The 17,249-nt window shown below is 37.9% G+C and overlaps 1 protein-coding gene across 1 annotated transcript in view; it reads right to left on the bottom strand.

Annotated features, from left to right (window-relative positions):
• WDR36 (WD repeat domain 36) overlaps nt 1–17,249 on the bottom strand; it is a 51,156-nt gene that overhangs the window by 32,945 nt on the left and 962 nt on the right. Inside the window, 8 exon segments of the mRNA XM_006161107.3 lie at nt 126–301; nt 928–1,060; nt 3,058–3,112; nt 3,829–3,961; nt 11,545–11,662; nt 13,459–13,559; nt 14,326–14,353; nt 17,183–17,249. The exon segment at nt 17,183–17,249 is cut by the window's right edge and continues 14 nt beyond it. Of these exon segments, the coding sequence (XP_006161169.1) occupies nt 126–301; nt 928–1,060; nt 3,058–3,112; nt 3,829–3,961; nt 11,545–11,662; nt 13,459–13,559; nt 14,326–14,353; nt 17,183–17,249 (811 nt within the window).

Here is a 17,249-nt window from a genome sequence, read left to right on the forward strand (position 1 = left end):
CCTATATCAATAACTCATTTCATATTCCTTTCACATTCTAGGGTGAAGAAAGCTGATATATTAAAGCAGACTTGTAATAAGCTAGAGGGTAGGTCAGAGATCTGAGACGATAACAACCACAATACCCTGAGAGCATTGTCGGCGCCATTAGTGATAAGAAGTGGTTCTCTGTGGAGAAATGTCAGTCCGGCAATTGCCGTGGAGTGTGCGTTTCTCATCTGATTGATTAACTTTTTGTCTTCTAGATCCCAGAGTCCAATATGGCCACAGGGGCTTCCAGCTGCCATTCTTGGATGACCATCTGTTAATAAAATAAAATACATTAAGTAAAACACTTATACTTCAAAACAACTAAACACATTTTCTCTCTACCCTTTTAATGCATAAATATAAACTTAGAAAAGTCTATATACCAATAATCTATCCATATTCCTTTACCTCCTACTCTGATACTTCATCCTATTTCTATTAAACTGTAAGAAAACATTTGTTGGGCTGGCAGGTGGTATGGTGGTTAAAGTGTTGGACTCAATATGGCCAATTACAGTTCGAATCCTCAACCTGGCAGCTTGCTTTCTCACTTTCCCTTTCTCTCTCTCTCTCTCTCTGGTCAAATTAGAAAATAATAACCGGTAACAAAATTAGCTGAATAAATAATAATTAGGGGCTGACAGGTGGTGCGGTGGTTAAGAGTGCTGGACTCCCACATGGCCGGCCACAGTTCGAGTCCCAAACCTGGCGGTTCACTTTCTTTTGCTCACTCCGTCCCTCTCTGGTCAAATTAAATAAATAAAGTTAAATAAAATACTTCAAAACAAATAAATAAATAATAATTTTATAAAAGGAAAACATTTGTTAAGTTTCTATGATTGATAAGTAACGCATTCTAAGTTTTCTTAACTCTTATTACTAAATAAATTAAGTTACCTGTGCGAAATGATATTGAAGTAATGGGCCCCCAGTCTTGACGAAACTTCATTAATGTTTCATCAAACTTAATGTTGTGAATAATAACCTGACCTGACATCAGACCAACAGCAACAACATCCACAGCTGGTGCCTGAAAATTAAATTATATAACTTTTTGTATTTTCTTAAACAAAAGAGCTTTAATAATCTTGATGCTATGATTTATTACATATGTGTTATTAAAGGTGGCAAAAAAAACCCCAAAACAAACAAACCTCAACAAGTTTATCATTCTGGCATACTTAACTTGCTTTTCAACATGGACGGATTCAAAAAAGATTTTTCCAAAAGCTACTTCCTAGCTTTTTACTTCTGCCATTCAATATCCCCTCCCAACTCCCAAAACATAGCTGACTTGATAAGAAAACAGCCATCACAGAAATGGAAGCAGATGTGTGAAATACTACAGGTTACTGAATGGGATGGAAAGAGAAAAAGGAGACAATTTCTAGAAAACACATAAAGGCTTGCCATATGCATGGCAACGTAACGGACCAATGGTAAAGGAAGTAAATAATTGTTTATCCAAGGAGAAAAGAAAACAAAACCTATATGACATGCTAAAAGGCAAAAATGGTTTACAATGAGTCTATTTTAGGTCTAAAACTCTAATATAATGGTTTTATCATTATAGAGGTCTGTAATAGTCTATTATAAGGCTCTATTATGAGTTTCTCTATTTTAGCATAGATCAATGTTCAATTTCAGTTTTTTTGGAGAGGTTTTTGCTAAGGGGCACTTGCGTTCGCCATAAAGACAAAGACAGAGAGACAGAAAGCAAGATATCACCCCCCAGGGGAATGGCCACGCCGCAATCCCTTCTCCTCCATTCTCCTCTCGGGACCTTGGGCTATGTGCCTGGCATGAGTTTAAGCCACCAGGTCCGGGACTTGAACCACGGTCGACTACATGGGAGTCCAGCAACATATACATTATGCCAACTGCTGGTGCCCAATGTTCAATTTCTTTATAGAATGAAATCAAGCTGAATATTTTATTATTAGGTTGTTGGAAAAGTTATGACATATTTTTCTATGGTTTTCTATGCAAAAATGCATCATGACTTTTCTGACGCCAATAATTTCCATCAAGTGCCTACTTGAGATCCTGTGTAGAAGCTGGAGACACTAAATTAGGGTCTAATCATCTGATACCTTGGGGTCTTCTGACAAAAGCAGAGGAAGGTAGATGACAGAGAATGAGGCGATGCACATAAAGTGGACATGCATAGGCAACAGACATTTAGAAAGAGCACTGTGATTATACAAAGGGACTTTAAAGAGTTCATAAAGAGTTTATTATGGCTTATAAAAGTTTTGAAACTCATGCATAGCTTTTTCATAATATGCATTTTTGTGAACATTTTGAAAATCCCTCGTATATGTGATCGGCAGACATTAACCAGATTATCTGCAGGCATATATTCCTTCATATATGTTTTTGCAGACTCTTTAAAAAAAAAAAAAGTTATTTCTCAGAGTCCACTGCTGAATTAAACATTAAGACTCGGGCCCTCATTATTTCAAATCACAATTTCAGTATCTTGACAAATTTTCCTGTATGCACTGTTAAATAACTTTTTGCATTCTGCACAAGGTGTTGGATGACAAGCTTGCAGAATAATTAGTAAACAAAATTCCACTGCAACCACAAGTTTAGAGTCTAATTCTAGCACAAAGGATTTCACAGGCTTTGATAAACAAAAGCATGATTAATTGTTTTCAATTACATTTCCAAAACACTATGACGGTTATAAAGATAAACTAAGCTAGGGCCAGGTGGTGACACAATAGTAGTACAACTAGACCCATTTGTGAAAGGCCCAGGGTTCACGTCCTGGGACCTCCTTAGGCACAGTGTGTGTGTGTGCATGTGATCCAGGCCAGCAGAGACTGTGAGTGGACTGCAGCTTGAAGACCTTGTTGGGGTTGCTTGTCTCTCTTTTTCTAATGGAAAATATTAACAAGATTAAAAAAAAAAAGATAAACTCAGCTATATAATGTCTTTAAGTTTAGAAATCTGGTTGATCCTGAAATTAAATGATGGTACTGTTTCTTCTTCGACTTAACAGAAAAAGAGAGTACTAACCTGCTGAAGAGCTGTAACTCCAACTTTCCATCCTGGAAATGTATATAGAAGTTTACTATAAGAAAAACAGTCGAAAGTTACGATATTATTACCATTTTCTGGATTAAGAATTGGAAACCTAATTACGTAAAATAATTAAGGAAAGATCACAGAAAGTTAAAGTGTCCACACTCAAGACCAAGCTGCTAATGCCCTCTCTTTAAGAAATCAAATGTCCCAGTAGGAAAAAAAATATGAGTAAAACTCAATTTTATATTATAGACTACAAGAAAAATCACAACAGAGGCAGATCTCACTTTTCGCTGCAGTGTTTCTAGAAACAGTGTCACTTAAGGAACTGTGTTAGATTTTATAGCACGTGATCCAACTGACAGGTGACAACAGTGATGCTGCTCTCAACTGCAGAAAGGAGCCACGAACAATAACACAGTAAGTCTTCAGAGTACTTTGAGATATCTGAAGTCATTATGAAGTATGAAATCATTTAATAAATTCTACTGACGGGCAAGGATCAGTTTATTCAAAAAGTTCAGTTACTGGGCCATTAGCGTATACCTTGCATTTATACGAGCATTTATGAAGCGGCCTACCATGTGCCAGGGCCACAAGCCAGCGTTCTCACATATGATGCCTTGAGCAACAGCTCCGATACAGCCATGTTATTGACAGCTGTCCAACAAGGACAAGGAGAATTGAGTTTTATGCATGAGGAAATGGTAAATGAGGATAAGGTAAGAACTATCTATGTTATTTTCTAAATGAAGTGCTTACTTGGATTTTACATTCCACAACTGCAGGCTTCCTTGTTCACTGCCCAGAAGTATTTTATTCAAGTAGGTACTTGGATGCAAAATTGTAGAAATTTTAAATACTGATTTATCAAAAGTCAATTGCAGGTATTCTTCTATGAAAATGAAAATTATAAATAGCACAATTATTTTTTATAAAATAGTTTAAACAGTTTTATATACCCATATATTTATCATTTAAAGTAAGTTTCATTTTGAAGATTTATATGCTAATATAAATCAAAGCCTTATATACTACCTATAAATATTCCTTGAGAAAATAAACATAAAGTGCAATTTGTAAATATAATGAGCTTGTAAAAAATTTCTGCAAGTTCTAGTACAAATACTATTAAAAGTTTCACTCAGAGAACTAGCGAATTCAGGGAATAAGAGAAATGAATATTTTCTACTAATAATTCAGCCTCCAGTCCCCCATCTCGAGTGGTAGAGCACCCCTCTAGCTCTGTCTGCCTCTGTCTTCTCATTTTTTGGTAAGTTTTCCTTTTTAAAATTTTTTAAGGTAAAGTAGTCTCTTAGCTTTCAGAAGAAGACTCCTCCATTGCTGCTGAGAACTAGTTTTCATTTTTTACGTTTTTTTTTTTTAATTAATTTTTTGGGTCTTTTTTTCCCCTTCTTTTTCTCTTTTTTTCTCTCTCTCTGTTTTCTTATTCTTTTTCTTTTACCTGATCACTTTGCTGCTCAACCTCCATTCACTGAGTATCTAGACAGATCTAAGGAACCATAGCCAAATATCCAAATGCTACACAAAATCTGCTGCACAAAGAGATTAAAAACACAACAGCCAAGAGATTGCAGATCACCTCCTGCACACTCCTAAACACTCACACTGATCTTTAAGAATTAGGAAGACACTTATCATCCATCAGATGACGAGAAATCACCACAAGGTCACAAGAAATATGAGAAAGCAAGAAAATACCTTTCCTCCAAGGGAAAAGAATAACTCCTCTTCATCCACAGACAGTTCAATGAAAATCATGGAATTGTCTGATAAAGAATTTAGAATATTCATAGTGACAAAGTTAACAGAGATGCAAGAGAAGAGAGACAATGAACTCCAGAAGTGGCAGGAGAATAGACCCAAGGAGTTCCAGGAGATGAGGAAGTTCTTGCATGATCTGAAAGAGGAAATACACACCATAAAAAAGAATCAAACAGAACTGCTAGAGATGAAGGCTGTAATACAGGAAGTCAAAACTTCCCTTGAAAGTATTAAAAGCAGATTAGATCATACAGAAGATCGAATCTCAGATGTAGAAAATTGAATGGGTAGCCTTAAAAAATCCACCACAGAGACTGAGAAAATAGTCTAAAAAATGATAATAATATATCAAAAAAACTAAATACCATGAAATGTCCAAACGTCTAGATAATTGATATCCCAGGTAAAGAGACTAATAAGGGCATTGATAATCTATTCCATGAAATCCTTGAAGAAAACTTTTCAAACCTACAGAAACATTCAAAGATCCAGTACCAAGAAATACATAGGACCCCAAATAGAATCAACCTAAGAAGATCTTCTCCAAGACACATTATAGCCAGATTGACCAAAACCATAGACAAAGACAAGGCTCAGACTAGCAAGAAGAAACGACAAGTTACCTACAAAGGATATCCCATCAGGCTAACAGCAGACCTCTTCATAGGAAACAATGTGAGCAAGGAAAGAATGGGAAAATATATTTGAAGTACTGAGTGAAAAATAATTTCAATCAAGAATACTACACCTGGCAAGATTATCCTTCACATGGAAAGAGAAGACAAGAACATTCTCAGATAAACAAAACCTGAAAAAATTTACTGACACCAGACCAGTTCTCCAAGAAGTTCTGAAGGGAGTGTTCCATCAGGAAAACTAAAGTAGACACACAGAAATAAGAGATAAAAAACATTTAAGAAAAGGGCCATCTTAATGGCAGGAATAAGTCCAGAGTTGAATATTATCTTCCAGAAGTTAAATGAAAAGCTTGGACCACAACAGAAGTTAGATTAAGTACATGAGACTGAGCTGGTGAAATAGAATTTTATGGCTTTTGACTAAAACAATACTGATGTTTTTCTATGCTTTGTAGTCCAGAGATAAGGATTTTTTTCTGAATGGGGAAACTGTATGTTATATGCTGTGATGATGCTCAGTGAATGAATGCAAAATAAATAATTAACATATATTTTAAAAATTTACAAAAAAAAATAGTTTTACTCAATGACCAAGTGGTTTATACAGGAAAGAAAATTAAAGATTAAAAACAAAGATCATAAGGATTAGAATTAATGTCTTTATAATGTGATCAAGAGGCAGAAATGAATGTTCCAAGAGAAGTAATTATACTGAGCTTTTCTGGGGAGTGAAGAGCCAAACATTTGGCTCAATGGGCCACTTGAAATACAGAAAGTAAGAAGCAAGTCTCGGTGAAGCCAAGACCAGTACTTTTCACACATTCTATGAAGGAATTTTTGATAGAGAAAAACATTTTACAGCTCTGTGGAGTTGAGTATGGCACAGACAGTAGTCACTTGTTGCAGATTTCAAAACTTCTCTGAAATTTGGGACCAGCAGTTAGTGTAATGGCTATGTGGCTGGACTCCCATGTAGTGGACCTGGTAGCTTAAAACTCACGCCAGGCGCATGTGCATACATGCCCAAGATCCCGAGAGGAGAATGGAGGAGAAGGGATTGCAGCGTGGCCATGACCCCTGGGGGGTGATTTCTTGCGTTCTGTCTCTCTCTGTCTGTCTGGTGAGCGCACACGCCTATAGCAAAAAACCTCTTCAAAAAAAAAAAAAAAAACTCTGAAATTTTATATATTTAAATGTTCTACCTTTAAATTTTATTTTTTTTACCTCAAAGTCACTCATTATTAAAATAACTTTTTCACAGGACCAGCAGTTGACATAATAGCTTTGTCGCTGGACTCCCATGTAGTCGACCATGGTTTGAGTCCCAGACCCCATAGCTTAAACTCATGCCAGGTGCGAATGCATGCGTGCCCAAGGTCCCGAGAGGAGAACAGAGGAGAAGGGATTGTGGTGTGGCCATCCCCTCCTGAGGGGTGATTTCTTGCTTTCTGTCTCTGTCTTTCTGGAAAGAGCACGTGCCCTTTAGCAAAAACCTCTCCAAAACTAACTAACTAACTAAATAAACAAATAACTTTTTCAGGGCCAGCAGGTGGCCTAGTGGGTAAGGTGCTGAACTCCCATGTAGTAGACTGTGGTTCAAGTTGTAGACCTGCAGGTTTGAAACTCATGCTGCGTGTGTGTGCCCAAAATCCAGAGGGACTGTAGCATGCCATCCCCCCAGAGGGCGATTTCTCACTTTCTCTCTGGTGAATGCATGTGCCCTACAGCAAAAATCTATCTCAATAATATTTTTTTAAAAATAATTTTTCACTAAATTTTCCAATAAATTTGAGTATCAAACAAGGTATATAAGGAGTCTTCAAAAATTCACATGAAAAATGTATACATGGGTTTCAATAACCAAAATACACTCATACTTTAATTCCATTTGTTCATGAACATTCTGAAGTCCTCTCCTAATTCACTTAATCTCTACATTTTCATGTTATCTGAAGCACTGCTGCACACCCTGCAGGCATGTTTGTACCCCAGTTCTGGAAACAGAAGATATAGGTAACGATTATATGAACTTCATTATCAATACTATTTTAACCTACTTGTAAAATGACTTATTTTAAGTCATAAATAGCTCCCTGAGGACACTGGTTCAATATGCTGCCATAAAAACAACAATAAAAATAACAAGGCATCAGCACCAAGACAGCAAAAACTTAAAATTTTAACAACTATCCACATGTGCAACGCATGAAAAATTTTGTTCCTACTACTCGAGTGAAGACAAAGAACAAGATTACTAATTTGAACGACATGGAAAAACTCCCAAGAGAGGGATCTCTAGGATATCTACTAAAAATAAACATATTGCATGGAACAATGAGATAACCAAGAGGTAACAGTGGATAAAAATATAAACAGATTGAAGAAATTAAAAGACTTAATTCTTGATGGGCCCACAGTCTTTTATAGGGAAGAACTAGGGATATTCTGGTGGTAAATTCCTAACCTCTGAATCGGTCCCTTAAACATAGCTCAGTGCCATTGTATAAGAATCTCAAAGTTAAAGGACATTGAATTATAATCTTACAAAAAGAAAGTATAGAGAAATAGAAGGTAGGAGCAGCTGTCCCACCTGTGCTGATGTCATTCTGCCTCTTACCCATCCAAGAGCAACAGGGAAGCAGAGGAGGCTGCCTTAGCTCATTAGCAGGGACCCCTGCCCAGCCTGCAGTTGGGGAGGAGGGGCTAACTCTAACCCACTTGCCTAGACTCAATCTCCAGCCACATTAGGAGAAAGTGGTTTGGGTACATAGTAACCAAATACTTGAAGAGAGTGAGGTTTTGGAGTAATTCTCTCCACAACCCACCCCACCCCATCCCTGGAACAAAAGGAGAGAAACCCCTCTGAAGATTTAAAACAAAAACTCCCACTGTGGATTCCACACTTGCACACCATTTATTTAAAGTCTCCATAAATAGCTCCCTGAGGGAAGTGCATAAACACTCAAGCTACCAAAACACATTCCGAAGAAGTGAGTATATCACTACATGACTAAAAATTAAAACAGGAAAAAAACAGGAGATATATCCCCCTCAAAAGGGAACATAAAAACTTATCGACAATGGATAAAACACAAGAGATCACAGAACCACCAAAAAAGAGTTCAGAATATTCATTGTAACAAAACTCAATGGGATGCAAGTGAAAACAACCAATTTCAGGAGATGAGAAAATCCTTCCATGACTTGAAGAACTCTATAAACAGACAGACATTCTGAAAAAGAATCGGACAGAACTTCTAAAGAATGTAACACAGGTGGACCAGCCGATGGCGTAATGATTATGTTGCTGAACTCCCATATAGTTGTAAGTGGTTCAAATCCCAGACCCAGCAGTTTGAAACTCAGGCCAGGCACATGTGCATGTATGCCCAAGACCCCAAGAGAAGAGAATAGAAGAGATTGTAGTGTGGTCATCCTCCCAGGGGGTGATTTCTCACTTTCTGCCTCTCTGGAAAGTGCACACCCCCTATAGCAAAAATCCTTCTAAAAAAGAAACCCCAAAAAAACCCCCAAAAAACAACAACAACACAAAAACACAGAAAATCAAAACCTCCCTCAAAAGCAGATTAGACCAGGCAGAAGAATCTCTGACCTTGAAGATAAAATCTCTGATGTAGTCATAGCAACTGAAGAGAAGAATAACCATTTAAAATCAGGACAAATCCTATATACCACCAAAAAGCCAAATATCTGCATAATAGGTGTTTGAGAAGTGAAAGAGATAGTTAAAGGCATAGAAAATCTCCTTCACGATAAATTTGCTAAAAACTTTCCAAATATGGAGGCATACAGACATCCAAATCCAGGAAATACAAAGGACACCAAATAGCTTAAAGTACGAAGATACTCTCCAAGGCCGATCATAGCGAAATTGGTAAAAATCACAGACAAAGACAATATTCTAAAAACGGCAAGAGAGAAATGTCAAGTTACATAGAAAGTTATCCTATTAGACTAATATTGGACCTCTCAACTGAAACAATGCAGGCAAGAAAAGAACGGGAAGACATATTTAAAACTGAAAGATGAACAATTTCCCCCAAGAGTACTATACCCAGCAAGATTATCCTTCAAACGGGAAAGAGAAATAAAATAATTCCCAGATAAACAAATGCTAAACCAGCTCATTTGAAAAGGAGATAAACAGAAGAGAACACAAAATAATTAGGGGGAAAAGCAGCAGCAGAGTAGCAAAAGGACAGGGATAAATCCACATATGGAAAATAACATTGAATGTCAGGAATAAATTCCCTAATTAAAAGGCTAAAAATTCAGATTCAGCTATTTTACACATAAGCAGGTTTAAGTACAAATTTACTTATTTGATAGACAATTATCTCTGCAGGTTTCATATGGCATTTATGTATTTATTAGTGCAAGCATTACTCATTGTATAAAACTAGGTAACAGGAAAAGTCCCAAATGTACAAGTAGCTTTTTCTTGAGAATGAATGTAAAGAAGGCTAAAATCGATAACTTTGTAAAGCCTATAAATCATCAAAACACTGACTCTCTTGTTTTCTCTTTCAAACAGCTCTTCAATTTTGCTTTTCCTTTCTTGAGGACTTTTTTTTTTTAATGCAGAGTATAATTCTATGGTCTTACAAGAACCCACAGTGAGTAAAACTTTTCTTTTTCTCTCTTCCTAATGAGTTATTGTTAGTTACAATTTTACTTATCTCTAACTTGGCCAATGATTGCTACCTCAGATCTTTTCAGATTATAAACATTTAATCTGCCCCAACCCTCTACATGGGAATTACAAATTCTTCTTTCACTGGCTATATTTAGATTATCTTTGTTTTCAAAAATCCATCCTGAGACCAGCAGATGGTATAATGGTTATGTTGCTGGACTCCCAGAGTCACCTGTGGTTCAAGTCCCAGACCTGGCGGTTTAAAACTCAAGCTGGGTGTGTGTGCGTGCATGCTCTAAACCCCGAGCAGAGAATGGAAGAGAAGAGACTGTGGTGTGGCCATACCCCTTGGGGGATTTCTCGCTGTCTCTCTGTCTCTCTAGCAAGTGCATATGCCCTATAACAAAAATCTCTTAAAAACAAAATCCATCCTCATTAATTTATGAGACTTGTGTTATGTTGTCCGATTTTTAATTGCTTTGTTTTACTTTAGAACTGTATTTCATAATAAAGAACATCATTGACAATTTTATATTTCCAAAATAATCAGTAAAGTGAATTTAGAATGTTCATAACATAATGTAATGTTAGATGTTGAAGGTGGTAAATATGTTTATATACTTGATTTATTTTTATTTATTTATTTATTTATTCTTTTTTTGGAGAGGTTTTTGCTATAGGGCGCATGCTCACGCCAGAAAGACAGAGAAAGACAGAGACAGAAAGCGAGAAATCACCCCCCAGGGGGGATGGCCACGCTGCAATCCCTTCTCCTCCATTCTCCTTTCGGGATCTTGGGCATGCATGCACATGTGCCCAGTGTGAGTTTTAAGCCATCAGGTCTGGGACTCGAACCACAGTTGACTACATGGGAGTCCAGCGACATAGCCATTACGCTAACTGGTGGTCCCTACTTGATTTATTACACATTGTATACATACTTTTTAAAAATTATACCATACCTTAGAAAGATATATGAGTATATGTAAATAATAAATACAATAAACATTTTAAAATGTATATTTTCCTTCAGATTACAGGATCTTCAAAGTTAATTACTGTAATCTCCTTTACTGAGAGTTAAAAATACAAACTAAGAATTACTAAGGTGTGACCACATCAAAATTCATTCTACAGAGAAAAAAATATAGGAAGTCACTAAACTTGAGAACTGCAATAGAAAATGTATTAGTTGAGATAAGCACATTAAACAGGTTATAGATAAACTAAAAGTGCATATATATTTATTCTTTAAAACATTTTTTCTTTCTTGTATTAAAGACTTTTTCTTAAAATCGCCTTTTACTGTTTACATATTAAACTATAGTTGCAAGTTACATATACACAGATCTTTAACTATATGCATACTATTCCAAGGAAAAGCAAACTAATTCTTACCTTCTGAATATATGTGCCAAATAATAAGAATGCCATCAGTATCAACAGAGATAACATGATCCCCAAAGGGTTGCAAAAGATGAATTTCCGCCTTGTGACCTTTAAAGGTGTGCACTACCTACAATGTCGAAGTTTAAAGAGCTGCATTACTACACACTGGTCACATATTACCCATATTACTCAAAAAGCATGCTAACCCTGAAGATGTTTATGTTAAGAAATGTAGTACGACTTTTGATTATTAGATGACCCCAAAACAAGGAACCAGATGAGTTTATCTGCTGTCAGCCAGTTCAAGAATAAGGACGTAAACAGCGCACCGAAAGCACAGATGTGAGAGCCCTGGAGCTCAGTCTCCCAACTGAGGTTAGGCAAGTGGCATACGGACACCTCGGCCTTTCAAGCAGCACAATTCCCTGCGTCCCAGAGAGGTGTTCTAGGAAGCTGATCTATCAGATTCCATCGCCCACTGGATTCCAGAGGAGATGGGGGGAAACGCAGGTTACTGATTCCCTATCTTTTTGCTTTGACAAAGACCCTCTACGCTTACATTAGCGGATCCCTCCACAACTACAGCCTGTTCTCTATAGTTCCGTTCTCGCTAGGCTCTAAAACTATTTCTTCTCCTTAATTCTTTGGCTCTAGATTATGACCTCACAGTTGATAAGTCCTTGATGCCGTCTTATTTCTACTTTATTTATACTTGTGCATATCTGGAAGTGTGGATATGTACACACATACCTACCACCTCCAGGGAGAGACTACCAACTACAATACAAAAAAAGAGACAGAATTTTCCTGACTCTCTAAAAATACAAACCACTCCCACTAAAGAATTCTGCAGGTTAAGGTGTCTCTGTCACGGAGAGCAAAGATGGAGGGAACAAATCTCACGTCAAGTCAGACTAGGCCATCTGTGCATCTACACTCCCATTTCCCCTTTCATCCTACACAGGAGGACGAGGTCATCTCTCAAGTTAGTTGTCCCACAATTAACTCACAAATCAACTGGTAGATTTAGAGCACAAAAAAAATCTTTCCTTAGCAGTGGAGAAAACATAGGATCTAGCTTCTCTACACAGGGAATAAGCATATGGTTCTTACGAAAGAAGTAATGGGCTGAGTTGTTCAACACAAAGAAACCAATCTATGGTCAGCCCGAAGCCTAGAGGTTAAGGAAGCCAGGTCAGCTTTGATTTCCAGCCCTAGCACTGGAGGGCTAGCAGATGGAGTGGTGAAGGTGCTAGACTGCCCTATGGCCAACTCTGGTTCAAGTCCCAGAGTTGAAAAGTCCCATGGCTTGAAAACCATGCTGGGTGCATGTACATGCATGCCCAGAACCACAAGAGAAGAATGGGGAAGAAAGGATTGCAGTATGGTCATCTGCCCCAGTGGACGATTTCTCACTTTTCCTCTCTGACTCTAACTGCTCTATCTGGCAAGTGTATATGTCTTATAGCAAAAACCTTTAAAAAATAAATAAAGAAATAAATAAAAGAAAAGAAAAGAAATGCTAATCCACATATAGCAGTGGTATAGATTTAAATCTCCCAGGAAAAAATTTTCAAAACAGACGTAACTAAATTTCACTCCACCAAATAGACAAAAGTATAAAGCTTCAGACATGAGACTTGACTGGGCATAAGAATTTTGAAGATGCTGCCTAAGTCTTCTCACATTCATCTCCAGTAAAGAAAACTGAAGTAAAGCACCAGTTTTATCTAAGCCTATTGAGAATTTGATAAAATCAATTTTCTCTTCTTCTAGAAAACTGAATGTATATTAAAGGAAAAAAAGGCACATTTTAAGAGTGTCCCTCATAGAAAGTGGCAGCATTAAAGTTTCCTCCATGATCATGACATCAAAAGCTGTCTGTAGAAGACAAATATGTTAAAATAGTACAGTGACACAAACCTCTTTATTACGGGCAAATGCAGAAAAAACATTCCCGTAAGCAGCAAAAACGAGTTTTCCATCAGCTGCCATACAGCAGATATCCTGTGGAACAGAATTGCCTAGGAGAAAGTATAAAAGAAGGATTTTTAAGACTTTGGAACAGGAAACTGCAGTATACATATAACATTGTATCATGATTACTTTGATTTGCTGACATCAAAGCCTAATTCTAAAAAAATGAAAAGCTTAGAGGTTATTTGGAAAAAAATTCTCACTTTATACATGAAACTGACAGATAGCCATCCAACTTTCACATGAACACCTCCAGGAACATAAAGGTCATTAGTTAACTCCAGGAAAATTTAAAAAGTAAATAAAAACCTAGATCTCTAATTCTAACCATTAGACCAAAGTAAAAAACTCCATATAGCATTCTACATATTGATCCTTAAAATAATTGAAGACAATGTGGTTTCTACTAGTCTTCCCCAAAGTACATGACTATTACCTCGAGCCATTTGTCACATGATGTGATTCCCTGACTCCTATCTCACTATCAAGGTCACACTGCTCTTTTCTTCTCAATTTCCTCTTTTGGAGGCAGAGAGGACAGTAGATACGACTACTGTCTTAAGTGTTTTCACACTGCATATTCCATTTGGGGAATTTTGTTTCCATAATACAAATTTTAAAGGTTTATCCTTCACTTTTGTATTCAGTGTAGGTTATAGTGCCTTTCTTCTGTCTTCTAATCTTTTAAAAGATTTAAGTTTATCAGACATATACACTAGATTTCTTATGTTTTGTAATTTTTAAATGTATGTTAAAATTTTAAAAAGTGAAGATACTAGACATGTATAAATTCAGAATGAAGTCCACACTTACTTACTGCAACGAGACTAAGTTTCTGAACCTGTTCAAAAAAAGAAAAAAATATATTAAATACATTTTCATTACAAAAACAATTAAAATAGCCCAATACCTGAAGATTAAGATATGACCTCATGCATAACTTTGTTATGCTGTCCCTTCTGAAAAAGACACTTACTGACCCTAATTTTCATTATTACGAAAGTTTATATTTTCAATTATATCACCAAAGTTCATATCAATTGTATCAATTGTGATGTAAGGGGTAGGCAAATGTTTTCTGTAATGGGCCAAACAGTAAATATTTTAGGCTCTGTGAGCCATGTGATCTCTGTTGCTATTACACAACTCTGACACTGCAGCATGAAAATATCCACACAAAATATACTTAAAAAGTGCATGGCTGGGGAACCAGCAGTTAGCGTAATGGCTATGTCGCTGGACTCCCACGTAGTCGACCGCGGTTCGTGTCCCGGACCTGGTGGCTTAAAACTCATGCCGGGCGCGTGTGCGTGCGTGCCCAAGATCCTGAGAGGAGAATGGAGGAGAAGGGATTGCGGTGTGACCATCCCCTCTGGGGGGTGATTTCTTGCTTTCTGTCTCTCTGTCTCTCTCTGTCTGTCTGGCGAGCGCACGTGCCCTATAGCGAAAAAAGCCTCTCCAAAAAAAAAAAAAGTGCATGGCTGCATTCCAATAAACTTTGATCTATAAATACTGAAATCTGACTTTTACATATTTATGTTATGAAATATCCTTTTGATTTTTCTCCCCAACCTTTTAAAAATGTCAAAACCATTCATAACACGGGGACCAGCAGTTAGCGTAATGGCTATGTCGCTGGACTCCCACATAGTCGACCGTGGTTTGCATCCCGGACCTGGTGGTTTAAAACTCACGCCAGGCGCATGTGCGTGCATGCCCAAGATCCCAAGAGGAAAATGGAGGAGAAGGGATTACAGCGTGGCCATCCCCCCCAGGGGGTGATTTCTCACTTTCTGTCTCTCTGGCGAGCGCACACGCCACATAGCAAAAACCTAAAAAAAAAAAAAAAAAATCGTAACTCTTAGGTTATACAAAAACACAGTAAGCAGGACTGTCTTGCAGGCTATAATTGCTGATCCCCATTTATGATCAGCTGTCAATTCAGTCATGTAATCTTGGGAAAATTACTTAATCTCGCTGTGCCTCCAATTCCTCATCTGTAAAATGGGGATTAAAATAGCACCTACTTTATGGAATTGTTACGAAATACAATGAGATGAGTAAATTTGTGTAAAGTAGTTAGAATAAAGCCAGTTATATAGTAAATGCTCAGTAAATGTTAGCTGCTTATCACCACCACCATCACCCATTCACAACTTGTCCGGGTTCCCTTGTAGAAAAAGCTGACCTGGATGAAATCTTATCAGTAATATAGCTCTGGCCACAGAATAGAGTACTTATGGACTAAACTAAGTGACTTGGGCTTATTAGTAGCATTTTCTTTTTTTACTCCCCTGTTACTTTCTGTTTCACATACCCAATACATTGGTTGGTATAACCAATGTATAGAGTATTCAAATAAGCTTTTAAATACCCTGATATTATGATTAAAAAATGTATCCCTAGTGTTAGAAAGGACTAAAAAGCCATGTTTTTTCAATGCACGAATAATCTGCTGAATTTTTATAAAATGTACAACATGTTGCTCTCTTAAACATAAGGTTTATTTTGGAAGTACAGCATAGTGAAAATTGCATGTTTGTGTGGAACGCTGTCAGGGAAGGTACTGTACCAAAGACAAGATTTCAACAGCTCTTGAAGTGAGAGATAAAAAGTTACCTTTCAGGGAGGACATTTTAATCAACAAAGTCCACAAGCAAGGAAAACTGGGAAAAGGTAACAATAAATATCTGCACATGACTAATAAAGTCATTCAACACTCTGTCTCTATTGTCAATCCAAGCTTTGAAAAATCCAAGCTGCTCTTTAGCTTGGTCTCACCCTTATGACCCTCTAATACTAACTCAACTGGCTCCCAACTCCAGTTCTTGCTAAGGTCCCATCTGATGTTTACAATCCTTCAAGCAGAACTCTTACAGCATGTTTTCCAGAAAAAGTGCTTAATTAACACCGGCTATTACCACCCTCATCATAGAGGTTACTGCTCCCACAGAACTGACATTCTTTTGGAGAAGACCACGGAAAAAAAGGAAACAAACAAACAAACACAAAAAAACACCAAAACAAGTAAACGAGGCAATGGGTCTCAGAAAGTAACTTAAATTTGCAGTGATTTACTTTCCAAGTCTACAAAAGGGTGAAATAACAAAAAGCTACTTTGTAAAGAAAGTACTGCAAAGCTTAAAGTGACACCGTGCCAGACACCGGAATGCATGAAAATAGATGCTCCGGGCAAGCTTAGGGAAGCTGGGTTGCTCTCAGAGGGGAAACCATCATCCCACCCGCTCCGTTCCTCCCAGTGTAGTAGAGTCTGAATTTCCAGCCCAACTCGTGTCATCGATCACACAATTAAATAGTGTGCCCGTCTTTCTCTTGCACAGAAACTGGGAATGTGAGGAACCGGGGTGGGAGGCGCAGGAGCCCTGTAAGCACGTTCACACGTCCAAGGTAAGGTCAGGACCCTTCTGCCGTGGACCGAGATGTTCTCCGGGGCTTTCCCCAGCTAGACCGCCTGCAGACCTCGCGGCCCCGACTGCTGGGGCCGAGCAGCACGTGGATGCGACGGGGACCTCAAGGCCGGGGCTGGGGTGAAGGAGGAGGAGGGCAAGAAGAGAAGCCCCAGTCGGGAGAAGAGATCTGGGTCGCCCTGGGGCAGAGTGGGGCGCCGGGGAGGACGGTTCCCGGAACGCGGTCGAGAGCGGTCACTCACGTCGTAAGTGTGGAAGCTCTTGCCCACGCAGGTCGTCACGAAGAAGCGCCGCTTCAGCGCGCTGAAC

Source organism: Tupaia chinensis, unplaced genomic scaffold, assembly GCF_000334495.1.
Source record: "Tupaia chinensis unplaced genomic scaffold, TupChi_1.0 Scaffold138235_1, whole genome shotgun sequence".
Lineage (NCBI taxonomy): Eukaryota > Metazoa > Chordata > Mammalia > Scandentia > Tupaiidae > Tupaia > Tupaia belangeri.